This window comes from Orcinus orca, chromosome 16, assembly GCF_937001465.1.
Source record: "Orcinus orca chromosome 16, mOrcOrc1.1, whole genome shotgun sequence".
NCBI lineage: Eukaryota > Metazoa > Chordata > Mammalia > Artiodactyla > Delphinidae > Orcinus > Orcinus orca.
Window position 1 is genome coordinate 50,118,538 of NC_064574.1, and position 27,126 is coordinate 50,145,663.

The 27,126-nt window shown below is 53.0% G+C and overlaps 1 protein-coding gene across 3 annotated transcripts in view; it reads right to left on the minus strand.

The window, feature by feature from the left end:
• LMF1 (lipase maturation factor 1) overlaps window positions 1–27,126 on the minus strand; it is a 94,119-nt gene that overhangs the window by 18,134 nt on the left and 48,859 nt on the right. The window contains exons 3-6 of one of the 3 annotated variants that reach the window (XM_049698860.1): window positions 23,202–23,350; window positions 5,174–5,239; window positions 3,193–3,251; window positions 2,221–2,388 (exon numbers count right to left, since the gene is read on the minus strand). In XM_049698860.1, the coding sequence (XP_049554817.1) occupies window positions 2,221–2,388; window positions 3,193–3,251; window positions 5,174–5,239; window positions 23,202–23,350 (442 nt within the window). Of the gene's footprint in view, window positions 1–2,220; window positions 2,389–3,192; window positions 3,252–5,173; window positions 5,284–23,201; window positions 23,351–27,126 lie in introns of all 3 variants that reach the window. The other 2 variants (XM_033429265.2, XM_033429266.2) reach the window with 2 other exon arrangements.

Below are 27,126 nucleotides of genomic sequence, written 5' to 3' on the forward strand. Positions count from 1 at the left end.
GTCTGAAAAGGCTATATCCTGGATGATTCCAACTATATGACATTCTGGAAAAGGCAAAACTATGGAGACAGTGAAAGGATCAGTGGTTGCCAGGGGTTAGGGGCGGGAAAAGGATGAATCCAGGGAGCACAGAGGATTTTTAGGGTAGTGAAATGAGTCTGTATGATATTATGATGGATACATGTAATTTTACATTTGTCCAAACCCATAGAATGCACAACACCAAGAGTGAACCCCAATGTAAGCTGTGGACTTTAGTTAACAATAAAGTATCAATATTGGTTCCTTAGTTGTAATAAATGTATCACACTAACCAATGCAAGATGTTCCTGATGGGGAAACTGTGGGGGTGGTGGTGGATATGGGAACTCTATACTCTCTCTGCTCAGTTTTTCTGTGAATCTAAAATTGTTCTTTAAAAGTCTATTAATTAAAAACAAAACAAAATACAACTTAAAATACTGGCAGCAAAAGCAGGCGAGCAGGGCTTCCCTGGTGGCGCAGTGGTTGAGAGTTTGCCTGCCGTTGCAGGAGACACGGGTTCGTGCCCTGGTCTGGGAAGATCCCACATGCCATGGAGCGGCTGGGCCCGTGAGCCATGGCTGCTGAGCCTGTGCGTCCAGAGCCTGTGCTCCGCAACGGGAGAGGCCACAACAGTGAGAGGCCCGCGTACCGCAAAAAAAAAAAAAAAGCAGGTGAGCAGGTAGGGGGAGACAATCAAAGCATTTCGAGGCCACAGGGCCCTAAGGGCGGCAAGGACGGGGATTAAATTTAGACTTTCAGTTAGTTAACTGTGTACTTACCTGAAAGAAACAGAGTGTATAACTTGCTAATTAGGAAAGGGGGACTAATGGAACGAGAAAAACCTCAAAAGAAAGCTTTTTAAAAAGTGCAAAAAGAATACACAAAGATGTGGAAATAAAATGCAAATGTACCAGCTGAGATACGTGATACTTAAAGAGCATGAGCCTCTTTGGAAAAAGAATCCTGCTCCGTGCTGTCACAGAGGCAACACCGAAGAACAGGACACAAATCCAGACTCTGCAAAACAGGAGATTACTATGACTTGATCCTTGGCCAACACATTTGAAAACTGATGAAATGGACAAATTCCCAGGAAAATGTCTGCCATTAAAATTGCCTCCAGGGACTTCTCTGGTGGTCCAGTGGGTAAGACTCTGCACTCCCAATGCATGGGGCCCGGGTTCGATCCCTGGTCGGGGAACTAGATCCTGCATGCATGCCGCAACTAAGTCCGCAAGCCGCAACTAAGAGTCTGCAAGCCGCAACTAAGAAGTCCGCGTGCCACAACTAAGAGTCCGCATGCCACAACTAAGAGTCCGCAAGCCACAACTAAGAAGTCCGCATGCCGTGACTTAGAAGCCTGCATGCCGCAACTAAAAGATCCCGCATGCTGCAACTAAGACCTGGTACAGCCAAAATAAACAAATAAATAAATATTAAACAAAACAAAACACAACTGCCTCCAGAAAAAAACAGAGACTCTGCCTGTCTGGCAGCCACAAAAGGGTTGTCAGTGTCCACAAAGACCACCCCCCCTCCCCCTGGGCCAGGCAGTGATGTAGGAGAACCAACTCTGTCTTGTCTACGAGGGTGAGAGTAAAACCTGGAGCAGAATCAGACAAGGCCAGTGTGGATGGAAAACCACAAACTTCACTCACTGACAACATGAAAAACCCAAACAAAATGGTACCAAGTTATACCCACTAACATGTTACAGTATACACAGCACGACTGAGTTGATTTATCCTAGCAAGGTAAAATTGGTTCCATTTTAGCAGTGGTAATGTAATTCATGCTAACAAATTAAGGGCAAAAAAGTGATCTTCTCACAACTGGTGGAGAAAAAACCATTTGCTAAACTTCGACACCCATTCATGACTAAAAGTACCCCAAACAAAACCCATAGAACTTCCTAGTAAAGAAGAAACAAGAGAACTTGGTAGATATGGCCACAATAAACAACCAACCAAGCAAGCCACAGGTGGCTCCCCCAGGTGTGGGATGCCCCACTCCTGCTGCTGCCGCACCCGTCATCTGGGGCGGCACAGCACACGGGCCCCTGGACACCGAGGAACAGAAAGATGGAGGCAAAACTAGCAGAGCAACGAATACGCTGTAGGTCAAACCTCCATAAACGAGGTGAACAGGACGTGAAAATTTCAGGTTTTCCTTGGGAACTGACAAGCGGCTGCTCACCTGGAACAGGATCTGTAGGGCCCCATGGAGGATGCACATCTGCCGTCCGAGGAAGACGAAGAAGGGCACCACGAGCTCCAGGAAGTGGTTGCTGAGGGTCTCGAAGCGGTGGAACCACCATGGGGAGTGGTGCAGGAAGTAGGCCATGGGGTTGGGCACCGGCTGCGTCTGTGGGATGAAAGGAGGCCCGTGAGCTGTGCCTGGAGGTGGGGACCTGCCCTCCCTGGCCCTGCTCTGTGGTGCCCGCTGGTGGCCTTTTGGGGAAGTGGGGTGCATGGGGCCGCCCTGGCCGGGAGAGGTGCAGGGAAGACCGGCGGCGTGGCCCACCCTCCAGCAGCTCACACGTCACCAGGATGGGGAATGGTGGGGGGCCATGGGTCCCGACCTTCTCTATTCACCTGGCTTCCTGTAATTCTGACACTGACCCCTTCAAGGGGACCCTGAGGGCCCTGGTAACGCAGGAGCTCAGATGCTGGGGAAGAGTCTGTGGTCAGAGCCCTGAGCAGCATGGGCACCAGCATGCCCCCCGCGAGGGGACAGGGCACAGGTGCAGAGGCAGGACCGTAGGATGCTCACACATGGTGGATTTCCTCTTGGAGGACAGTGGAGGCTGGGGGAGCGGGTCCTGGCCCCACGTGTGTGTTCCTGGGAACAGCCTCCACACGTGTGCGGGGTGGGAGGGCATAGCAGGTCCCCGAGGCCCACGTGTTGACTCAGCCGTGGTGCTGGCCGCCTAGGGCCCAGCTGATGGGCCCTGCGCCTCCAACCACAGGCCCTGTCCTCCCCGCTCACGCGGCCGTCCATGCTCAAAAGGGCCAGCTGTGCTGACACTGTGTGGGGTTGGGGTGGCCCCGGTGTGGACATCCAGCATCGGTGATGGGTACTGTGTGCAGGTGGCCCTCCATGCTGAGCTGGCTGGGGTGGGACACCAGGCCGCGGCAGCCCCAGACCCGGTGGACCCGCAGCACCCACCATAAGGCTAACTGTGCCTCTGCCGTCTGTGGAGAGTGAGTCCGTGAAGGGCGCCGCGTCTGCTGTGAGGACAGGGTCACTCCTCTCCACTCGCACCCACGTGGGTGTGGACACATGGGCTGTCGTACTCGCTGGGCTGTAACCACCCTGAGCGTCTCCCTGTTATCCGGCTCTAAAGATGCTCAGGGTCACCTGAGCCCCTTCCTGCTCCAGCCCGGGGGCAGCCGCTTCTCCAGGAGCCTGGTCCCTCTAGGTGGAGACGGGTGTTAGAAACCCGGTCTGGGCATTGCTGTCTCCCTGCCCCGCATTCCTGCTGGCCTGGCTCATAAAACTGCGTTTAACTGTTTTCTCACTCTGTCTTGGCTGCAGAGGTTCCCCCCTTGTGAACGTGGAGGGCGGATCAGACACAGAGAGGCAGCCCCTTTGGGGAAGGGCGTGCAGGGCTGGGGGGTGGGGGGCTCAGTGGGGGCAGGGCCCTGGGGAGACACGGGGTTGGGGGAGCAGAACTGTCGGGGCCCTTTCTGCTCAAAGGCCTGCGTTTCCTGACGCCAGATTCACCACATGACGGTTAACGCCTGAGTGGAATGAAACCACCATAGTCCTAAAACTGGAGATATTCTGGTGGTTAGCAGCAATTTCACTAACAACACAAAAAGGCAGCATCAAATCAGTTCCAAATGTTTCAGCTTTTTTAAACAACAGAGCGTTTCCTGGATACGGTGTGTACACGCATGTGTATGCGAGTGTATGTGGATGTGTGCACGTGAGAGCGAGGCTGCCGGAAGGCGCCGTGGCCCCTGGACAGGTGCGTGCTGTGGATGGGCCACACCGTGGGCAGCACTGGGAACGGTGACGGAGCACAGGAGCAGCCCCTCTGCCACATCTCAGGACCCAGCTCAGGAGGCGGCCCAGCCTCGGGCAGCAGAGGGACATGTGACCCTGCACGCTCTTCAGGGCTGAAGGCCCCACGTTACCTACAGCCACAGGCAGCTGGGGGGAGCGAGGCCTCAAGGGGAGCCACCCCCGCCTGCCCCCGACGTTGCCTCTCATCAACACAGGTTACGCCCACCAGACAGAGGGAAAGGGGAGCCTGGGATCCCCTGCACTGCCCCCCGCCAGAGGCAGGCGGGATGTGTGCCCACTGCATCCACTGCATGCCCACCAGCCGTTCCAGGTGGGAGGCGAGCCAGCTAGACCTTCCTTCTCTGTTCCCACCCCTTCACAGACCAGCTGAGGTTCCCCACCCACGGGGGGACCTTCTTCGCCCGCTGGGGCTGAGAGGGCCTGGCTGGCAGCCAGCAGGGAACGCAGACTCAGAGCTGAAGCACTCCTGAAGGCTCTCCTGTTCGTCCCCCTGCCCCCCCACCGACCCCCAGTCCTGGAGACGCCCAGGCGGAAGAGCCAGGCACCAGTGGGTTGGGACCCCAGTGGCCAGGGATGGGTGGGGTCTCCTGCCCATGAGACCTTTGGCCCTTGTTTTGCCCCTCCTGGGATTTCTGCTGGGCTGAGTCCCCAGACCTCCACCCTTGACCCAGAAGTGGCCGACACAGGCAAGTGGATGAGGCAGGCAAGGGGCAGGGCTCCCTGGTGCTGATGTGACGGGGTGGTTGAGGCAGTTGTCGGGGTGCAGCGTTGGCCTCCTCGCTCCGGCTCCCGGCGGGTTTAGGACACAGGTAGGAGAGAAGTGTCTGCAAGGGGCCCTCCTTCCCGCAGGGCCTCTCCAGGAGCCCAAGTGAGATCCCAGGAGGGAGGAGACTGCTGCCCGCTGCCCCGGGGAAGGAAACGAGGAAGACATCCTGCTTGACAGGTGGTGCCCCAGACCCAGCAGGAACGCAGGGCCCCACGTGAGGAAAACAGGTAGTGACAGGCACGCAGGGCAAATGTGGATGAGCTGACACCACGCCGCCAAACACCCTCGGGGTGATTCACAGGGAAACGATCCCAGCCTGCACCTGTGCCCCCACATCGCCGCACCGCTCACCTCGTAGTGGAAGTCCATGCAGGTGAGGTTCCGCCAGCACTGGTCCCCCCGGATCTTGATCAGGCCCTGCCGAGGAGACAGAGAGGAATGTGAGCCACCTCCGGATGGACCTGTGGGAGTGACGGACCTCATGTGATGCCTGAAGCGACATGAAAGGGAAAATCTTAACGAAGTCCAGGAAAGACATGTTTAGGGTTTCTGAGGACTAAAAGTAGCAAACACAGGGAAAAAGAAACGCTTTAAAAAAAAATTGATTATTTATTTTTGGCTGTGTTGGGCCTTTGTTGCTGTGAGTGGGCTTTCTCTAGTTGTGGCGAGCAGGGGCTACTCTTCATTGTGGTGCGCGGGCTTCTCATTGTAGCGGCTTCTCTTGTTGCGGAGAACAGGCTCTAGGTGCGTGGGCTTCAGTAGTTGTGGCATGTGGGCTCAGTAGCTGTGGCTTGCGGGCTCTAGAGCGCAGGCTCAGTAGCTGTGGTGCACGGGCTTAGTTGCTCCGTGGCATGTGGGATCTTCCTGGACCAGGGCTCGAACCCGTGTCCCCCTGCATTGGCAGGCGGATTCTTAATCACTGCACCACCAGGGAAATCCCACTCTTTCCTTTTTATAAAATCAGTTCCTCCTGTGTTTCTTTAAAACCCAGCTTTTAGACTCTGAGCATCACCATAGTAATGCACCTGTGAGGCTTTAGAAAAGGGCAAATTCGCAAAGCATATGAGCACAACCTGACTTAGACGCCAAGGAAGACGTGGGAGGGACGATGTCCCAACTGCTAAGGTGATGATGATTCAGGAGCTCTGGTGGCCTCAGTGAGAATATCCACCCACCACAGCATGCAGGAGACCCTGTGCTTAGGCCACAGTACAAGGGAGAACCCGGTACTCAGGCCACAGCACATGGGAGACCCCAGTGCTCAGGCCACAGCACGTGGGAGACCCCGGTGCTCAGGCTCAGGAGGGGCTCCAGGGAACTCCTGTGCTGCCCAGTCCACCGGGACAGTGGCTGTGGAGAGAGGGCCTCCGCTGTGAAGCCTGTGGGCGGGCTTGTCGGCAGCCCTGCCAGTCTCCCTGCCGGGCAGTGGCCAGCATGGCCGGTCCACAGTGGCCAGGAGGACAGTCAGCTCACTGCCTGCCGCACTCCCCCGTTCACTTGCCCTTGGGAATCACAGCTCCACGCGATCCCTTCACGGTCAGAAGCAAACTGCTCACCAACGGGAGTAAAACTGTTGCTGGATGCACAGATTCAGCCCTAACGTCTGTCTCACATGACAGCTGGTCTGGAAGGTGAGAAACTGTGTCGCCAAGAAAGCAGCCTGGATGGCGGCCTGGCTCTCTTGGCTGGTGGTCTCTGCAGCTGCAGCTGCTCGGGGGCGAGTCTCCTCAGCCCATCCTCGCACCTGCCCAGCCTGTCCCGGGCACCCTTCCTCACTGGAGCCAACCCACCATGGACTTCAATCACGTCTGCAAAACAGCCTGGCAGCCACGTCGAACTGGGGTTTGGTTGAATACCTGGGGTGGCAGCCCAGCCAGACTCGCACATAAAACTGACCTTCCCATAGGGGAAGAACTTTGGGGCAGTTGAGGGCTCTAAGCCGGGGGCAGGACAGTGTGAGACGACAGGTCCTCTGACGGCCACACTGCCAGCAAGGCAGGATGGCTGCCCAGGGTGTAAGACTGCCCACCCTGGACTTGCCTGGACCGTGGAGCCCACAGGATGGGCCGAGGGGGCAGCTGACACCTGGCCTGGGCCCCTGTGGGTGGCACAGACGCAGCGACACCCGAAGGAGCAGGGACAAGAAACAACAAGGAAGCCAGAGCCCACGTGGCGGCCATGCTGGCAGCTTCCACAGTGAGATTGAGTGACCGTGTCCTGGCCGAGCACATGGGCCAGGCATGAGCTAGCTGTGCGGCCCAGCAGAGAGTTTACAAATATGTCCCACAGAGGGCACAATACTCAGCTGTCCTGGGTGCCGTTCACACCCGGTGGCTGTTCCGCACCCACCTCTCTGGGGCCTGGCGCCCTGCAGTGGGGCCAATCCCATGTCAGGGGAGCTTGTGTAGCGGACGTGGAGCCGCACTCCGAGGACCCGCCTGCTCTGTCTACAGACTCACAGAACTAGTCACCTTGAGAGGCGGTTAGTCAAGTCTCTGGAAACTGGGTTTGCTTAGATCACAGAAGTGCCGGAGACAACTTCCAGTGTGAACTCTGCCATACACGGTCGCATCTGTACAGAAACAGAAAGCCTATCGTGTCCTGCCGGCGCGGATGAACCGCTGGTTTCTGTGGCAACGTGCCTGCTCGTTCGGCTGGAAAACACAGCCACTGTCACACTTCACTCCCCGTGAGTGCAGGCTCTGCTCCCTACATCCCTTGGAATCCAAGAGGCACTCTTTGGAGATTCAAACCAGGCAAAGAAGAAAAAAAACAAAATAATTAAAATGTCATTCAAATTCTAAGCTGGTATGAGACACTTAAAAATCTGAAACATTCTTTTGGGAGTGGAGGATAATTATATTCCTCCCCATCTATTGATTTCTCTCTACAATGCAGATGTCAGATTTTCCACGGATTTTTTTTTCTTCCAGAGTAAGTGTCAAAGGAACAAAGCCTTCTTTGAGCCTTTTTCAGCCCAAAATTAATTCCAAAAAAATGGCACAGACAGACCAGTAACACACCGAGTGACCTCCAGCTGTCCATACAACCTCTGCTCTCCCTGGGGAAAGGGTGAGTGCCAGGATGCTAGAATACTCTGGGGCGACCGAGGAGACCTCAGGCCGTATGGGCAGCGGGTGGGGGCAGGTGCCCGGGGGATGAACAGGGGCTTCTCTCTAAAGCTCACGGCTCCAAGAACATGCTCCGTAAAATCTCCCATTTGGAAATGGGAAAAAGCAAGGCCTTTGCCACAGAAAGAACATCAATTTCTGTGACGCTGCACAAGTCCCATCACACCTAACTGGGTGGGGGGCTCCCAGGCCTGCAGCTGGGGGAGGGGAGACAGCCCTCGGGTCCGAGCCAGCACCGAGAGCTCCCTCGGCAGTGCCCCCATTTTGCACGTACACTGCACCCCGTTCTCTCACCGTCAGAGTCTGTCTCTCTGGAAATCCTTTTCTCCATCTGCAGACACGGGTGATCAGTCCTACACCTGCTCCTTTCCCACAAAGGAGAAGCATCATCAACCTGGGTTTGTAGGTACGGGAAGAGGGGCTGTTCCCTCCCTGGAGCAGGCCTGCTGGTCTGGGACGTGCTCACAGCCACGGGGGGTGGGGGTCGGGACGCCTCGGTTCTGCTCAGACCCGGCAGCACTCTGCATCTCCCCTGGGAGCTGAGCTGGACCCACGGGACCCCACATGCTCTGTGAGCAGGTGGACGACCGCAGAGTGAGGCTCATGGCTTAGCGCCCAGATCTCACCTGAGTGTGCACAGGCTGGCCTGGGGTCTCTCGGGACTGACCTGTCTCCACATCTGAAGGGGCCCCAGACTACACAGGGTTTCCACCTAGCCCCTTCTCTCCAGGTCTGGGGCAGTGTCTACACTTTCAGACTCCAGGGTATGATTAGATGGAAATCCACCCTCTGAATTTACCAGTGCAGTGCATCTACGCAGATAGCAGGCACTGCATCAGCTACAGGGGAACCTCTGAGCCGAATGTGCAGGGAGAGAGAGAAATCGTGGATGCTGTTGGTGGGGGGTCTTGTTGTGCCCCCTCCCTGAACCCTGAGAGCTTGTGAAAACTGCCCAGACCTGCAGGGTCTGTGGAGCGGGTGGAGGGGACAGTCTCGGGTCCTCACAGCTACTGCAGGGCTGGGTATGACCGTCCTCCCGCCGAGGCTGGTTTGAGACAAGTGGCAGAGAGACAGCACAAAGAGGGCACTGAGCCACTGGGCAGGGGGCTGATGTGAGGGGCGTGCAGCTGGGCAGAGGTCAGAGCCCGTGGACGGCGCTCCCCAGAGGTTCCCAGGACGCCTCCACCGACGGCACCATGGGAAGGAGGACAGAGCAGCCCACACTGATGCAATAAAGCAAATTAGAATAACCGCTCTCATTTTGGAGTGGTGATCCCAGGACCCGGCAGGCTCGTCAAGGAAGTGGCAGTGATACCCGCTTGACTTGGTCTTGGGGGTGAGTCACATTCCAACGTTTATTTCATTATGTTAATAAGATTTTACTGTAGGAACTGACTCCCAGAGAGGCCCCGACCTGAAGGCTCTTTCCTACCGAGCTCCTGCTCTTATTTACTAACGGGTCTGGTGTCTTGTCTCGCTCGCTCACCTTTCAGCGCCGCTGCTGCCACTGTGGGGCCGGAGCATCTCTGGGACCCCAAACGGCAACGCGGAAACTGCTTCAGATGACCTGCTTCACCCACTCAGAGCAGTCCTGGGCCTCCAGCCTCCAGAGAAAGTGCACAGACCCAAGTGCAGACTTGCTGGGTTCCAGGAATCCTCCTTCTCCAGCCAGCGAGGGAAGCGGGAGCTGTGGGCCCAGCGCAGATGCTACAGCAGTGACAGCGTTGCTCGGAGGAGGACACAGAGGGCCGTCACCACACCTGGAATCGCTGCCAGCAAGCTCAGGCTGAAATGTGTGCCGTCTGGATGGAAAGGGGCGTGGCTCACTCCCGATGGCAGGTTCTGGGGTGAGGCCCAAGGGCTGCAGTAAGCTGTGACCCCCTAATCTCCAAGGTCTGTGGCTTTAATGGGGTTGCATCTCACAGGGATCCTTGCGTGAAAAAGCAAACTCACACGGATTCTTAAGTCAAAGGGTTGAGCTACAATTCACATGAAACAGAAATGTCCAGTTCAATGTGTCTGACAATTGTACACAATCAGGAATCCACCCAAAACACGACACAGGTTTCCATCCCACAGAACATTCTTCGTGACCACTTTCCAGGCAATTCCACACGCACTGGCCAGGGGGCCACCTCCGCCTCCGCCTGCCCCCAGGGTTTCACACTCATAGGGGCTGGTGGCCCGTGGCCCTGGGCTCAGGCTGGCCGAGCTCCTCCAGGGACTTTGGGTCTGTCTGCATCACTGCCTCGGGGGGTTGGTTCCCTCTCCCAGCTGAGCGCTGTCCCTTGTGTGGATGCACCACAGGCTGCCCAGGCTGCCCATCCATCGATGGACACTGGGCTGGTGCCTAGGTCTGCGGTCATGATGAGCAGGGCTGCTGTAGACATGTGTGGACAGGTTTTCTTTCCCGGCAGCGGAAGGTGGGCTCACAGGCGGGGCCATGTCTTGCCTTGTAGGAAACCGGCCTACAGCTGCTGAGCAAGGCTGCACCACCGCACCCCCTACGAGCCAAGTGACGCTCCCACCAGGAATCCCATGGCCCACAGACCCTCCGACCTGGGGCGCTGCTAGTGCTTTACACCCAGCCCCTCCTGGGTGCAAAATGCCGCTGCACAGTTTTCACGTCCTCGTCGCCGTTCCCACCCCTTCGAGGGTGAAGTATGTTCAGGTCCTGCACCCACCTTCCTACTGTGATCTGCAGGTTCCGAATGTTAGATTTCAGCTGGACTTGTACACTGCAGGTGTTTCCCAGGCGGGGCTTGCCTATTCATTTTCGTAATGGTGTATTTTGAAGATGGAGAAATTTAATATCAGTGAAGTATAATTTATCAATATTTTTCTTTAATGGTTAGTGCTTTTTGTGCCCTGTCCAAGAAATCTCTGTGTACCCTAAGGTAACTGTCTATGCTATCTTCAAAAAATTTTATGATTCTACCTTTTATGTTTGTTAAAAAAATTATTTTTTCTTGCCCCACTGATTTGGCTTATTGCCTTGGTTGAAAATAAATCAACTGCATCTGTGTGGGTCTGTTTCTGGGAGATATTCTTTTATGTTTTCTTCTAAGAACTTTTTGGTTTTGCTTTTATGTTTAGGTCCATGATTTACTTCAAATTAGAGTTTGGTACAGATGAAAGAGCACTCAAAGCTCATTTTACTCTTCTATACAGATTTCCAATTATTTTAGCACTATTTATAAAAAATGATTTTCATTTTCCCATTGACTTGACTTGGTACCTTGGGTGAATATCAGCTGACAGCAGAGGTGTGGGACTATCTCTGGACTCTCTTCTCTTCTACTGATCTATTTTTCCAGTTTAGATCAATACCATACTTCAGTTTCATTCATTCATTCATTTATTTATTTTTTTGTGGTACGCGGGCCTCTCACTGTTGTGGCCTCTCCCGTTGTGGAGCACAGGCTCCGGGCTGTGCGCAGGCTCAGCAGCCATGGCTCACGGGCCTAGCCGCTCTGTGGCATGTGGGATCTTCCTGGACCGGGGCACAAACCCGTGTCCCCTGCATCGGCAGGCGGACTCTCAACCACTGCGCCACCAGGGAAGCCCAGTTTTATTTACTTATTTTTAATATTTATTTGGTTGCACAGGTCTTACTTGTGGCAGGTGGGCTCTTCAGTTGTGGCTCGCCAGATCCTTAGTTAAGGCACACAGGCTCCTTAGTTGTAGCATGTGGGATCTAGTTCCCTGACCAGGGATTGAACCAGGGCCCCCTGCATTGGGAGCACGGAGTTTTATCCACTGGACCACCAGGGAAGTCCCCATACTTCAGTTTTAAATTAAGCTCTAAAATCAGGAAGTATAAGTCCTCCAACTTTGTTCTTTTTCAAATTTCTTTTTATTTCTATGTAAGTTTTAGAATCAACATGTCACTTTTCCCAAAAAGCCCACTGGGAATTTTACAGGAATTACCTTGAGTCTACATATAAACCTGGGTGAAAAACGACGTATTTATTTATTTATTTATTTATGGCTGTGTTGGGTCTTTGTTGCTGTGCACGGGCCTTCTCTACCTGTGGCGAGCAGGGGCTACTCTCCGTTGCTGCGCAGGCTCTAGGCATGCGGGCTTCAGTAGTTGTGGCACATGGGCTCAGTAGTTGTGGCTCGCGGGCTCTAGAGAGCAGGCTCAGTAGTTGTGGCACGCTGGCTTAGTTGCTCTGTGGCATGCGGGATCTTCCCAGACCAGGGCTCGAACCCGTGTCCCCTGCATTGGCAGGTGGATTCTTAACCACTGCGTCACCAGGGAAGTCCCCTCTAATGACTTTGTAATAGTATATGATGTACAGTTTATTTTTCACATTGACCTTGTATCCTGCAACCTTGCTAAATTAATGTATTCACTTTAGTAGTTGCTTTTTAAGATTCCACTGGGTTTTGTACATGTACAACCATGTCTGTGAATAAGTTTCATTTCTTTTTTGGGAATCTTTATGGCTTTCTTTTTCTTGTTTTATTGCACTAGGACTTCCAATACAGTGATGAAGAGCAGCAGCAAAAACAGACAACAGGCCTGTTTCTAATCACACATGAATGCTCTCATTCTATCACCACTGAGGAAGCCCCGTCTAACACGCCTTGAGTGGGTACTGCATTGTATCGTGTACTTTTTACATCTGTTGAGGAGAAAAAAATCATTCTTCAGTTTTATTCTGTTGTATAGTGAATTTCATTAGTTGATTTTCAAATATTAAACCAATCTTGCATTCCTGAGATAAACCATGCCTCTTTTATTGCCGAGTTTGGTTTGCCAATATTTTGCTAAGGGTTTCTGTGTCTTTGTGAGGGACACTGGTTTCTATTTTCCTTTTTGTCCTGTCCTCATCAGGTTTTGGTATCACTCTTATGCTGGTCACAGAAAACAATTTGGGAAGTGTCCCTGCCTCTGCTATTTTCCAAGAGTTTGTGTAGGATTGCTATTATTTCCTCTTTAAATGTTTGATTTCACTGGTGTTTCAAATGTTTTATTTCAAATGTTTGATTTCACTGTGCCTACTTTCTTTCTGGAATGGTTTTTGATTACAGATTCAATTTATTTACCAGATATGGAGCCCTTTCGATTTCCTGTTTCCTTCTGTCTCAGTTTTGGTAAGCTGCACTTGTCAAGGAATTTCTCCATTTCACTTATGTTGTCAAATTTATTGGCCCGAAGCTTTCATAATATTCCAGGTGACTTTACGGCAGGATCTCAGACAAAACTGCCAGTTAGGTGAAGACAGTGTTTTCTCATGGTGTCCTTCAATCACAGCATGGCTGTGGCTCCCGGCCCTGCTGAATTCTGATCCTGAAACGGTAGGTCCTGTGGGCCTCTATTTTCTCCATCTTAGATATAGCTTTTTTTTGTGTTAACAAGACAGGGACAGTCTGCACACAAGGAGCATCGGGGCCCCATGGGGTGTGCAGCAGGTGTGAGCACAGAGCTGTGGGCAGCACAGGTGGTTAGCAACCGAGCCCCTTCTGAATAGAGAGAAGGGACTTGAGGCCGCTGTCTGCAGCCTGCGGGTTACATGGCGGTTGCCCAGGTACGGACAGGAAAGCACATCCTCCTGCCGCCTCTGAGGGCCCAGAGGCTCCTCTTCATGCCCAGGTTCTCCAGAGCCTCCTTTTATGTTGCATCCCCTCCATTTCACATAAAAACAACCTGCTCCAAGGAATTCCCTGGTGGTCCAGTGGTTAGGACTTGGTGCTTTCACTGCTGAGGGCCTGGGTTCAGTCCCTGGTTGGGGAGCTAAAATCCCACAAGCTGCATGGAGCAGCCAAAAAAAAAAAAAGTGAAAATGACCTGCCCCAGCCATAGCCAAGATGCAAATCTCAATGAAAACTGCTGATTTTAGCTGCAATTCTGCTCAATGAAAAGTTACAGTATTAAGTTTTCTTTTTTTAAAAACATCTTTATTGGAGTATAACTGCTTTACTATGGTGTGTTAGTTTCTGCTTTATAACAAAGTGAATCAGCTATACATATACGTATATCCCCATATCTCCTCCCTCTTGCATCTCCCTCCCACCCTTCCTATCCCACCCCTCTAGGTGGTCACAAAGTACCGAGCTGATCTCCCTGTGCTATGCAGCTGCTTCCCACTAGCTATCTATTTTACATTTGGTAGTGTATATATGTCCATGCCACTCTCTCACTTCGTCCCAGCTTACCCTTCCCCATCCCCATGTCCTCAAGTCCATTCTCTACGTCTGCATCTTTATTCCTGTCCTGCCCCTAGGTTCTTCAGAACCATTTTTTTCCTTTAGATTCCATATATATGTGTTAGCATACGGTATTTGTTTTTCTCTTTCTGACTTACTTCACTCTGTATGACAGACTCTAGGTCCATCCACCTCACTACAAATAACTCAATTTTGTTCCTTTTTATGGCTGAGTAATATTCCATTGTATATATGTGCCACATCTTCTGTGTCCATTCATCTGTGGATGAGCACTTAGGTTGCTTCCATGTCCTGGCTATTGTAAATAGAGCTGCAATGAACATTGTGGTACATGACTCTTTTTGAATTATGGTTTTCTCAGGGTATATGCCCAGTAGTGGGATTGCTGGGTTGTATGGTAGTTCTATATTTAGTTTTTTAAGGAACCTCCATACTGTTCTCCATAGTGGCTGTATCAATTTACATTCCCACCAACAGTGCAAGAGGGTTCCCTTTTCTCCACACCCTCTCCAGCATTTATTGTTTGTAGATTTTTTGATGATGGCCATTCTGACTGGCGTGAGGTGATACCTCATTGTAGTTCTGATTTGCATTTCTCTAATGATTAGTGATGTTGAGCATCCTTTCATGTGTTTGTTGGCAGTCTGTATATCTTCTTTGGAGAAATGTCTATTTAGGTCTTCTGCCCATTTTTGGACTGGGTTTTTTTTTTTTTTTATATTGAGCTGCATGAGCTGCTTGTAAATTTTGGAGATGAATCCTTTGTCTGTTGCTTCATTTGCAAATATTTTCTCCCATTCTGAGGGTTGTCTTTTCGTGTCTTTTGTCTTTTCTGAGGGTCTGTCTTTGCTGTGCAAAAGCTTTGACGTTTCATTAGGTCCCATTTGTTTATTTTTGTTTTTATTTCCATTTCTCTAGGAGGTGGGTCAAAAGAATCTTGCTGTGATTTATGTCATACTGTTCCGCCTATGTTTTCCTCTATGAGTTTTATAGTGTCTGGCCTTACATTTAGGTCTTTAATCCATTTTGAGTTTATTTTTGTGTATGGTGTTAGGGAGTGTTCTAATTTCATTCTTTTACATGTACCTGTCCCGTTTTCCCAGCACCACTTATTGAAGAGGCTGTCTTTTCTCTGTTGTATATTCTTGCCTCCTTTATCAAAAATAAGGTGACCATATGTGCATGGGTTTATCTCTGGGCTTCCTATCCTGTTCCATTGATCGATATTTCTGTTTTTGTGCCAGTACCATACTGTCTTGATTACCGTAGCTTTGTAGTATAGTCTGAAGTCAGGGAGCCTGATTCCTCCAGCTCCTTTTTTCGTTCTCAAGATTGCTTTGGCTATTCGGGGTCTTTTGTGTTTCCACACAAATTGTGAAATTTTTTGTTCTAGTTCTGTGAAAAATGCCAGTGGTAGTTTGTTAGGTATTGCATTGAATCTGTAGATTGCTTTGGGTAGTAGAGTCATTTTCACAATGTTGATTCTTCCAATCCAAGAACATGGTATATCTCTCCATCTATTTGTATCATCTTTAATTTCTTTCATCAGTGTCTTACAGTTTTCTGCATACAGGTCTTTTGTCTCCTTAGGTAGGTTTATTCCTAGGTATTTTATTCTTTTTGTTGCAATGGTAAATGGGAGTGTTTCCTTAATTTCTCTTTCAGGTTTTTCATCATTAGTGTATAGGAATGCAAGAGATTTCTGTGCATTAATTTTGTATCCTGCTACTTTACCATATTCATTGATTAGCTCTAGTAGTTTTCTGGTAGCGTCTTTAGGATTCTCTATGTATAGTATCATGTCATCTTAGGGAATTAAGTTCTTAACTCAAAATGTGAAGCAATAAAATAAAAACAATTTAGTATCAGGAGAAAGGTAGTAAAAGACATTGGAAGAACTGTAGAGAGAATATACAGGAAAACAAAAGCCACGCTAACAGCCTAGTTAATGCAAGTGGAAGCAGCCGTCCAGGAGACAGTTACCCCCACCACCCCCAGACATCCAGCAGCAGGACGGGTCCCCCCACCCCCGCTCCAGACATCCAGTAGCAGGACAGCCTTCCCCACCCACCTAGACATCCAGCAGCCGGACCGGTTTACCCACTCCCGACATCCAGCAGCAGGATGGGTTCCCCTCACTGCCAGACATTTAGCAGCAGGACAGGTTCCTACTTCCCTTGTTTGATGACTCTGAACATCCGGGCACCACCTCTTCTCACTGCCACTCTCCCCGTGGGCCCAGGACACCCCTGTGAGGCAGCCCTCACACCAAGCAAGGCTCCTATGGGAAGAGGGAGATGCCAGCCACTGCCACCCGACGGCCACGTGTACACACCCCCGGGGGCCAGGCTGCAGGGAGGGAGGTGCAGAAAAGAGACAGGTTTCATTCTTCGACTTCCCGGGGGTCAGACTGACTCAACTGATATCCCCTTGGCGTTGTCCAGGTATGAGAACTCCCAGTAGCACGGATACTGGCTCAGTTTCCAGAATGTCAGCCATCGAGTGAGCACGGTTCTCAGGCCCAGCACGGGCTGGAACCATTGAGGACGCCCGTGTGGAACATCCCCGCCCACTCCCCATGGAATAAGCACAGGGACCAGGAGCCAAGGGCTCTGGCTTCCACGACAGGTGTTTAACATGGTCCAGCTGAAAACTTCGGCCAGTATGAACTCAGCTACAAAAACAGATTGAGATAAAAGTGAAAAAAATTTTTTTAAATGGTTTTTTGTTTGTTTACTTATTTATTTTTTGGCTTGTTGGGTCTTCGTTGCTGTGCGCCGGCTTTCTCTAGTTGCGGTGAGTGGGGGCTACTCTTCATTGCAGCGCGAGGGCTTCTCATTGCGGTGACTTCTCTTGTTGTGGAGCACAGGCTCTAGGCGCGCGGGCTTCAGTAGTTGTGGCTCTGGGACTCTAGAGCACAGGCTCACTAGTTGTGGCACACGGGCTTAGTTGCTCTGCGGCATGTGGGATCTTCCCAGACCAGGGTTCAAACCCGTGTCCCCTGCATTGGCAGGTGGATTCTTAACCAGTGTGCCACCAGGGAAGTCCAAAAGTGAAAACCTTTATCTTTAAAGCATAATTAAAGGGCTTAACCACAGTGACTTGAACATCTACACCATCTACCATTTCCTGCAGGTGAGAGAGTCTCCACTCTTTGCTCTGAGGACGGAAAAGGAAGGAGTGCATCTGGGCCTGGTCTGCCCTCTCCTGTGAGGAACTGGCAGCTCCTCGCTGCTTCGGTCTGGCCCCAGGATGCCAACGCACAGAACTGCCGCACAGCTGTGAAGCCCCAGCGTGGGACGGCCTGAATTCCAGTTCCAATCACACCAATGTGGGGTGGCCACCCTGCCCCCCCGGCCCGTGTGGCGACAGTTTGGGGCCGTCAAGTCACCTCTATCAGCGGGAACGAATAACGAGAACTCACGCCGCACAGGCCAGGCCCGCGGTTGGCTTGGGCAACAGGTAGGAAGCAGCGTCTCGGAGCCTGTCTCGAGCTGCAGTGCCTGGCGGCGCTGATGGTCTTTCCAGGGCTTCAAGGCATGTTGTGTCAACTGGTGCTCAGCCCAGGAAAACCCTGCTCGGATGGATGTGCACAACTCTGTTCTTTGTGGGGCTGATGGACCACCTCCCGAGGCTCCCCTTACGGTGACCTCTTGTTAGGTTGCAGGAAATGACTTATGTCCCGTCCTGAAGCTGCAGCTGAGGGGCTTGTGTGGATGTGCATGCCCGTGAAGCCTCACCCCATTGCCCCGAGAGTTCCTGCACGCCCATCAATCCCCACCCCACATCCCAGATGTGACAGAGCCTCTGGGTCTGTGGCCGCCTGCTGGCTCCGCTGATTCCAGAACCTTCACAAGGACTCACGCGGGACCCCTTCCTGGCTAGTGCTCTCAGCCACATGATGCCTGTGGGCTCGGCATTGGGTCCCTGTCCGGCTGGGTGGTTTGCCTTTGGGGGATTTGGGCCAGGCTGCCCCCATCCTCCTGCTGGTGGACTGTGGTTGGTTTCCAGTTCTTGGTGCGTGTGGATAATGCTGCCGCGAGTGTTTGTGTAAAAGGCCTCTGTGACCACGTTTCCACTTCTCCTGGGTTACGTATCGAGTGGAAACTCTGGGGGACAGGGTGGGCGTGGGGTCAACTCAGAAAGTAAATGCCAAACTGCCTCCCCAAGTGGCTGCACTGTTTTACACGCCCACAGGAGAGCACACAGGGAGTCCCTCTTGCTCGTGCCCCTCAACATTCGTATATCGAGGCCCTGACCCCCAGTGTGGCTGCGTCTGGACCAAGGGAGTCACGCAGGGTCAAGGAGGTCATGTGGGGGGGGGCAGCTGACCCAACAGGTGAGGACACAGTGTGAGGGTGGCATCTGCAAGCCAGGAAGAGTCCTCGCCGGGAACAGAATTGGCTGCAACACCGACCCCGGACTTCCAGCCTCCAGAACTGTGAGAAAATAAATGTGGTTTAAGCCACCTGGGCTGTGGTGTTTTGTTACAGCAACTTGAGTGAGCCAGTATTTGGTTTGGTCAGCTGCTAAGTTCTGTCCTCTTGGGGGGGTGGGACCTCAGTGTCCATCCATGTGTGTTTCGTGCAAGTGCTGGGACGGCCACGTGCGTGCCTGCCGAGACCTCTCCCTTTTTCAGAGTGAACTGTCCGTTAGTGACATGCATGAGTTCTTCACATACTCCACACGGAGGTTCTGCCAGGTGTGTGTTGTGAGTGCTCCCTGCAACCTGTGGCTTGCCGTTTTTTCATGGTGTCTTTTGAAGAACCCAAGATTTTCATCGTTTTGACGTAGAGTTTACCCATTTTTTTCTCTTATGGTTAATGGTTTCTGTGCTGTAAGCAATCTTTGCCTCTCCGAGACTGTGAACGTTCTAAGTTATCTGCGAGGAGTGTCTTGGTTTTACGTTTGCGTCCACCTCGAACTGTCATGTGTGGTGTGGTGGGGGGTGGGGTCCGTGTGCCCGTGTGGATACCCAGCACTGGCGGGGGAGACACTTTTCTTTCTCAGCTGAACTGACTTGCTGTCTTGTCCAGAGGTCACTTGACCGTGACTTCAGTGTGGGACTACTTCCAGACTGACCAACCCCGTCGATACGGCTCTTGGCCTCTCACCTCCCCTGGCGCCTCGAGGGCCACATCCTCTGGGAAGGCCTGAACCCACAAGCAGTGTGATGCCGACAACTTTGCTCTCATTCAAGACTAGGTCCTGCGCATTTCCACGCACACCTAAGACTTGGTTCATTAATTTCTAAAAAGAAAACCCTTCTAGGATTATGTTTGGGGCTGCACGAAATCTATCGACCAGTTTGGGGACAACTGACCCTTGGCTGGTAACGAGCCTTCTGACCACAAATGTGGAAGACCTACTTGCCCAAGTCTCCTCTCAGTGACGTTTGGTGGTTTTCAGAGCACAAGTGTTGCACTTCTGTGAAAACTTCCTAAGTATTTTATGGTTGTGGATGTTAGGGGTATATTTTAAACTTTCGTGTTTTTGACAGTTTTTGCCAGCTCATGGAAATACTGGCCCTGAGTCCTGCACACTGGTCGACTTCAATCCCTAGTTCTACGGCCCTTGTGATCTTCCACATACGTGATGAACAGAGATAATTTTACTTCCTCTGTTCCGATCTTCAGGGCCTTCACCACTTTTTCTTGCTTTAATGCACAAGCTAAGATCTTCAACACACTGTTGACTAGCCATGAGGAGGTTGGCCACCACTGCCCTGTTCCCAGTCTTAGAGGAAAAGTGTTCAGTCTTTCACCATTTAGTATGATGTTAGCTGTAGGTAGTTTGTATAGTTATCTTTTATCAGGTTGAAGAAGTTTCCTTCTATTTCTAGTTTGCTGAGATGTTTTTTGGTTATTGTGAATAAGTGTTTAACATTGTCTAATGCTTTTTGTACCTAGAATGAGATGAACATATCATTTGATCTCTCTTCCTTATATCTGGTAACTTGGTGAATTACATCTATTTATTCATGTCCTACCAGCCTTGCATTCTGGGGAAAATCCCACGTGGACTTGACACCTTTATGTACTCTGGATTCATTTGCGAATAATTCCTTGATAATTTTTGTTTGTGCTCTTGAAGAACAGTATTCTGTAACTTCCCTTTTTGAAATGTCCTTGTCTTCACCGGCCTCAGGAGAGTGAGCTGGGAAGGGTCCCCTCTCCCGTTTTCTGAATGAGTGTGTGTAGATTTGCTATCACTTCTTCCTTAAATATTTGATAAATCTCATCAGTGGAGTCGTCTGGGCCTGGAGTTTTCTGTGGGAGGTACCTTTTGTATGTTTAATGACTCAGTTTATAAGATGATTCAGCTGTGCTGACCCTCTTGTGTCAGTGTCAGAAACCTACCTACCTCTATGTCCTCTAACTGCCCACTTCACGTGCATAAAGTTGCCCATACTACTTCTCTTTAACCTTTTATTTTGAAGAAAATCTTAGACTTCAGAAAAGCTGTAAAAATGACAAGGAGACTCTGTACACGTGTCACTACTACTTCAACCCTACTTGAGTTTCACCAGCTTCCCACTAACATCCTGGCTGACGGCTCCTTAGACTTTAATTAAGGTATGACTTGGATACTTGAGATGCTGGTCAGAAGCTGTGCAGAACGTCCCGCAGTTGGGGCATGTCTGATGCTTCCTCATGGTTAGATCAGAGGATGCATTTTGGACAGAATTGATGCTTTGTCCTTGGAGCTGCATCCTCTGCACAGATTCCTCCCCTCTGTGCCCTGGCCGCTGCCTCCAGCAGGAAGCCCTCCGGCCATCACTGCCTCCCCGCGGCAAGGACCCCGGCCTCCCCGAAGAGCCAGGCAGTTAAGGGCTCGGCTCGAGAGTTTCCCTCTGGACCCCGGCCCACCTGGCTATCGTCGGGTGTGAAAACATTTGTGTCACCATGTGTCCAGTTTCCAGCTGCTTCCAGAGAAGGGCAGCCTGGTGCCACCTCTCCAGACACCCAAGGATGGAGTGGCCGCACCGACTGCACCCCGGGCACCTGGGGGGACCAGGCCATCAGCGGGCAGAGAGGTTTCCTTCCTTCTGCTCGGGCACCCCCACCCACACGACCTGGGGTCCCCTCTGAGGCTGAGCTCTGAAAGGACCAATCTGTCCTCTGGGGCATGTGAAGCATGGCCAGACTACAGAACCACAAGCGGGTCTGAGCGTCCGGGACAGTCGCCAGTTCTGATCGAGCAGCAGAAAATCGGGGCCGGGCTCATCCCGGGCAGCGTCTGCTCAGCTCCTACGGACTGGACAACTTGCTGCTGTCACTCCTTTTTATCAAGTCAACTCTGTCGTTCTGCTTTCCTACGAAGGGAGGTTAATAATATCCAACGTACAGACGGAATCAAGTAATTACACCTTTTAGTGCACCTGATAATTTTTTATCCAGCTGGTGCTAACAGTCAATCAAAATGCCATAAAAGGTGCTTTACAACATGCTAATGACTCGCCGCCCCTGTGAGGCATCGTGGGAGTTTGTGCAGCCGCGAACCGTGCTCAGAGCAACCTGACAGCTCCGCCACCCAGAGCTCTGCAGCCGAAGCTACTGTCCCAGGAGGGTCCTGATAAAGTCCTTAGAAACAATGCATATGTTTTTATGCTTTTACAATTGAGTCCTAGACGGACAAGGAACAGCAGCCTTGAGGCTAAGAACACCTGTGCGGTGGCGAGACCGCTCACGGTTTCGTGTTTCATCAAAGGGACCTATGAAAACCATGCTCATCTTTCTAATTAAATGGAAAAATGAGTTTAGGGAAAGCATCACACTTTGCCGTGGAATCTGGACCCACACAATCACCCAACACGGTGTTTCCAAGTGTCTGTAGCTGCTCATACCCCGCTGGGTTGGGAACCTGGCCAACCACCCTGGCCTGTCTCCCACCCCCCACCCCCACCCCCCTGCCACAGAGCTCATCCCTCTGCACCCAGCTGCCTGCAGTGCCCCCGGAGCCTGGCCAGACGGTGCAGACGTGGCAGCTACCTGAACCACCACGGCGTGACGGCCAACACCCTGGGAGTCCAGGAGGGGAGCCTGTGGGAGTGGGAACCCACGGTCCTGCTTGAGGACTGGCCCGTCCCCCTCGACAGCAGATGCCATCACTTGCTAGTTCAGTCTTCCCAGCAGACTGTGGCACCAGCCAGGACGTGGGGCGATGGGGGCTTCAAATATAGAGAGCCGCATAGGGCAAGGTGGCGCTGTGCTGCCCGGGGGACGTGGCCCCCCTCACGTAAGAAGCCCATGAGTAAACCGAACATTTGACAAGGAAGGGGCAGCATGGCGCAGTGGAGGACAGCGACTTTGCAGGAGAACCAGCGCCGGCCCCCACCCCCCTGCAGGCTTGTATTTTCCCCCACAAGGAACAACTTAGAGCAAACAGACACTAGACTGTCTGGACGATGTGAAAGAAATGGGTATTTTACATTTTAGCGTAACAAGCAGGGCAGAGGCGGAAGGGAAAGTACACGAAGTCGCCCAGACTTCTGCCTGGTGAACCACCTTACTCCTGATTTTAAGTTTCTGAAAACTCAAAGGTGTAATTAAAACTGAGACGTGCACTTTCCACAGCTGCATGGCAGGTGGGAGTCGAGGAGCCTGGTCCCAGGGCGCAGCAGGAGGGCGTGAGGGGGAGAGGACGTGGCAGGGAAGCGGGATAGCTGAGCACCACCGCAACCACACGGGGAGGCATTGGGAGAAGGGGCTCCACCGGCAGAGAGACAGGAGGGCGTGAGGCCGGGGTCACAGACAACGTCGTGTGACCCGCTAACACGTTTCCCGACATTTCAGATGCTCCATACACACCAGGAGGACTGGGGGGGAAGGGGTGACCAGGGGGCCCTCCCCTGAGTGTCTCCGTGGAATGACTCAAGTCCTGGTTGTTTCCCATAGAAAATGGCCATGCCAGAGGGGCCAGTGGAGCATCGAGTGCTCGGAAACAGGCCTCGGACATCATGGAAAGTGGTGGAAGGGGCACGGCTGGCCTGGCCGGCGGGAAAGCAGCAAGGCAGCCACTCGTTTTTAGTACGTTTCCTTCCAAGTATAACAAATAAAAGTTCTACTTACCGCTCCGAGCATGATTCTGAAAATCAGCCACCGATAGCCCCACAGGACGATCCGGGACGTGGGGGTCCCCCTGGGCAATGGAGACAGAGTCCAGAGAGGGCACAGGAAAATCCCCAGGAAGCCCGTCTCCAGAAGCTGGGACTCCCATCCTGAAATGAGGGCAACAGAACACAAAGGACGAGTAAGCAGCAGTGGACACTTTCCGAGGAAGCAACTGCACCAAACCCGGCTTAACCCAGACAGTCCTTCAAACAGCACAAAGAGCAACCGAGACACAGCTCCTGGCTGAGCCTAGCTGCTCAGGCCATGGCTCCTGCCCTTCGCAGGGCGCCCAAAGACACGGCGCAGCCCCTGAGGAGTCACCAGGGTGGACACGGGCACCGAGCAGGCTGGACGACCTGGACGTGAGTTGCTAAATGCGGAGCAGACTGTGGTCCCATCTGCCCAGGTGAGGGAGGGAGCCAGGGGAGTAGCAAGTACAGGCCCTGCGTGGCTCAGCCTGGCACCGCTGGATGGGGGGCATCAGTCATTCTTCCTGCTGGGGAGCCCATGTGAGAAATGCAGGTGTGAGCAGCACACCTGAGTTCTCGCTCCTATCGTGGAGACGGCCCCTCACACTGCGTCCCCGGGACACCCACAACATGGAGCTGGTCTTGGGCTGCATCAAAAGGAGCCTGCGCTGCGCTTTGTGGGCTGCACAACTTCCCTTTCACCCCACACTGATGAACCTCAAAAACATTCTGCTGCGTCAGAGACGCTTCAGACAAGGGCAAACACTCTACAGTTCCACTGATGTAGGTTCCAGAACAAGCTGCCCCCATGCAGGTGAGAGAAATTAGAACCTGGCTGCCTGGGGGGGTCTGCGCCCTGGGGGTGGGAGTGCTGGTCATGGTGGTGCACTGGCCAAGACTTACCAAAAGCACCTTAAGGTCTGTGCATTTCAATGTTTGTAAACTTCTCAAAAAAACAGACAAACCTAAATGAATTTTGAACCCCACTCTGAAACACACTGAACGTTAAGATGAGGCATGAACAGATGTGTGATGATGCCAATAGAGCCAAGGACCAGCCACGGCCAAATGTAGGTGGTGGGTTTGAGGGTTTTTACTGTACAACTGTTTGAAACTTTCTGTGGCTTGAAATTTTTCATAGTAAAATGTGGAGGGAGAAATCCCACTGACTCTCATATGCTCTGGATTTCTGAAGCTCAGTTCCACATCGATTCTTCTCTGGAAGACAAACAGGTGAGTTTGCCCAAAGGCAGCAGTGCCAACACCAGGGCGGCACCGACGGGTGGGCCGTCACTGCCTAGGGTCTCTGTGGGCTCACTGCATCGGCTGAGCCACCTGTGCTGGGGGATCTGGGGCCACCAGCATGCGCCCTGCACTGTCTGGAGATGATTCCAGAAGCAGAAAGAAGCCTGGACAGTGCTGGGGAGGGGTGCCCGGGGGAGGGAGCCGAGTGAGGCGGGCGACTGGAGCCCAGAGCGCCACCAGGCTGTGGCCAGGCCACGACCAATGGAGACGGTGGGCCTGTCGGCACAGCTGTCACCGACGGGAGAGGAAGGCAGAGCACAGGGCGCTCTGGCCAAGGCCGAGATGGGGACATCGGTGCCACCCTCCTCTGGGGACCCAGTATGTGGGATGCCCACGTGGGCTGAGCTGGCCTCCAGGGCACACACCCGGCTTCCCCCAGATGCCTCAAAGGAAGAAAGCAGGAAGCCCTCGTGCTCATCTGCTCTACGAGGTTCCAGACACTGAGCGTCGCTCATTTTGGGTGCAGGTCTCGTCCTTCTGCTCGTGGACATGACGACCTCTGCTTCACAATGTGCTTCAAACCCCCTTCTTGTCTCAACAGGAAGAAGCGGACTCTGTTCCTTATGCGACACCTTCTCTGGTTTTATCTTGAGAAGTCGTTTTTATTAAGCTTGGACTCCTTCCACATGGGGGCATTTTAAAACGTGTGGTTTTATGACGGCAGAACATGGGAGTGATGACACGGCTCTGGGAGGACTTATCTGCAGACGCTTCAGATCTGAGAAGGGACCTCAAAGGACGCTGTCCCCACCCCTCCTCAATGTGGCCCCGCAAGCAGGGCAGGCGGACACGGTGTCCCAGGCTGAGCTGGGCAGGCCCCAGAGGAAGCAAGGCTGGAACAGCCCATGTACCCGCCCAGGAGTGGGGACCCGGCCTTGCTCATGCTCCCTGGAAGCCCCTCAGCAGCTTGCAGACCTCACGTGGGCGGGCAGAGCGGTCCCCAGAGCCCGGGTCTGCCTTCTCTGTCACCTCGCTCTGCACAGACGCGACGAACGGAATTTTAATGTGCAGTTTGAGTGACACCAATCAAAGCGAAATGCAAATGGCAGAGCCCAGAGACCCTCCTAAGTGCCAGGAAGCAGGTGACGGGGACCCGCTATCACCCTAGGGATGTACGTGTCACCTGGCCCTCCTGCCTCCTCCTGAACTCGGAACCTCCCTCATCCTGCTGGGTGCATGGGGCCACCCCCGCCCCCCATCTCGGCATAGCCATTTTCCAGGCCGAAGCTGAGGCTGCCTGCTCGCTGGCCGCCACTCCAGCCATTAGTGCTCACCAGCACCGCTAGGAGGAGAGGGTGGCCTACACCCACCTGCTCCGCTTCCTTTGCTGGGGTCCCGCCGGTGGTCAGCAGCTATGCTGCTGGCACAAGGAACACCACTGTTCTCCGTGGCCCCAGAAAGACAAGCCCTCCTCCCAGACATGCACCCCAGCCTATGCGCAGACCCCTCAGGAGGGCAAGGCGACAGCCCCTTCATGGGGGCCTGGAAGGTTTCGCCCACAGAATGGGACATCCCACCAGTGGCTTTGGGGTGACAGTGAGCAAGTGACCAGGGGAGTCTCCGTGGGCTGCACCACCTGCTGCTAGAACTTTCACCTCGGCAGCTACTGGCTGGTTTCCAGGAATGCGGCGCAGCGTCCAGCTACGTTTGGGAGGCGTCCTCGTGAGACTGAGGGTCGGCGCCCACCCTCCATGCTGGGTGAGGTGTGGCGGCGGTGGCCTTCCCAAGGAGCCGCTTGCCCACTGTCTCTGGGGACGGCTCTGACAGGGACTTGCAGGGTCGTCCAGCCCTGTCCTGACCAGAGCTCAGGGCCAGCCGTAGTCGGTGGCCTCCAGGTCTGAGAGCAGACACAGTCCCTTGCCTTGCAGGCTCTGGGCAGTCTGGGCGCCTGTGGGCTGGACTGGCTGCAGCCGAGCAGACTGGTGGTCAGAGGAAGTGGATGCTCTCCATGCTCCCCTCCTCCCGACTTGTGCTTCTGAATCACCCAGCCCGTGTCTCCCAGAGCTGCACACGAGTCTGAGGAAGGCCTACAAATGTTGAATCCGGCCCCTCAGTCTCCTGGCCTGACCTGTGACCCGTGGGTCCCTCACTCCTTCGCCACATGGGGCACCTGCTCCCCAAACAGCTCCGATGTGGATGTGGTGCTGACTTCTGGCTTTGTCCTCTTGGGCCTGTGAAGAGCAAAGATGCTCTTCTATCGAAGACTGGATAATCCACCACTGGGCAGCCTGGCATGGGCCTGGTGATGCAGAACACACGGCCACCGCAGAGTGGGCATGGCACTCCAGGACGGATGAGGATGGGGCCGGGCGGCTCCTCGTGGAGGATTCTTGCTGACCGTCAAGGGGGCTCAGAGGGGGCTCGCCAGGCACTGTGGTCACCCAGAGTCAAGGTCAGGATGGCACAGGCTAACCAACCAACCAGAAAGGAAATGTGGCCTAAAGCAAGGTTTCAGTGGCAGAGGCCACCCGATGGCTCTGAAAGCAACTGAGGCCTCACAACCTCCTCGAAACTATTACAGTTACTTAGAGTAATTAAATGTCACAGGCATGGATCCTTCAAAGATGACAGCACCATCCACGTTATGAGTAGGAAACCCATTAGCTTCA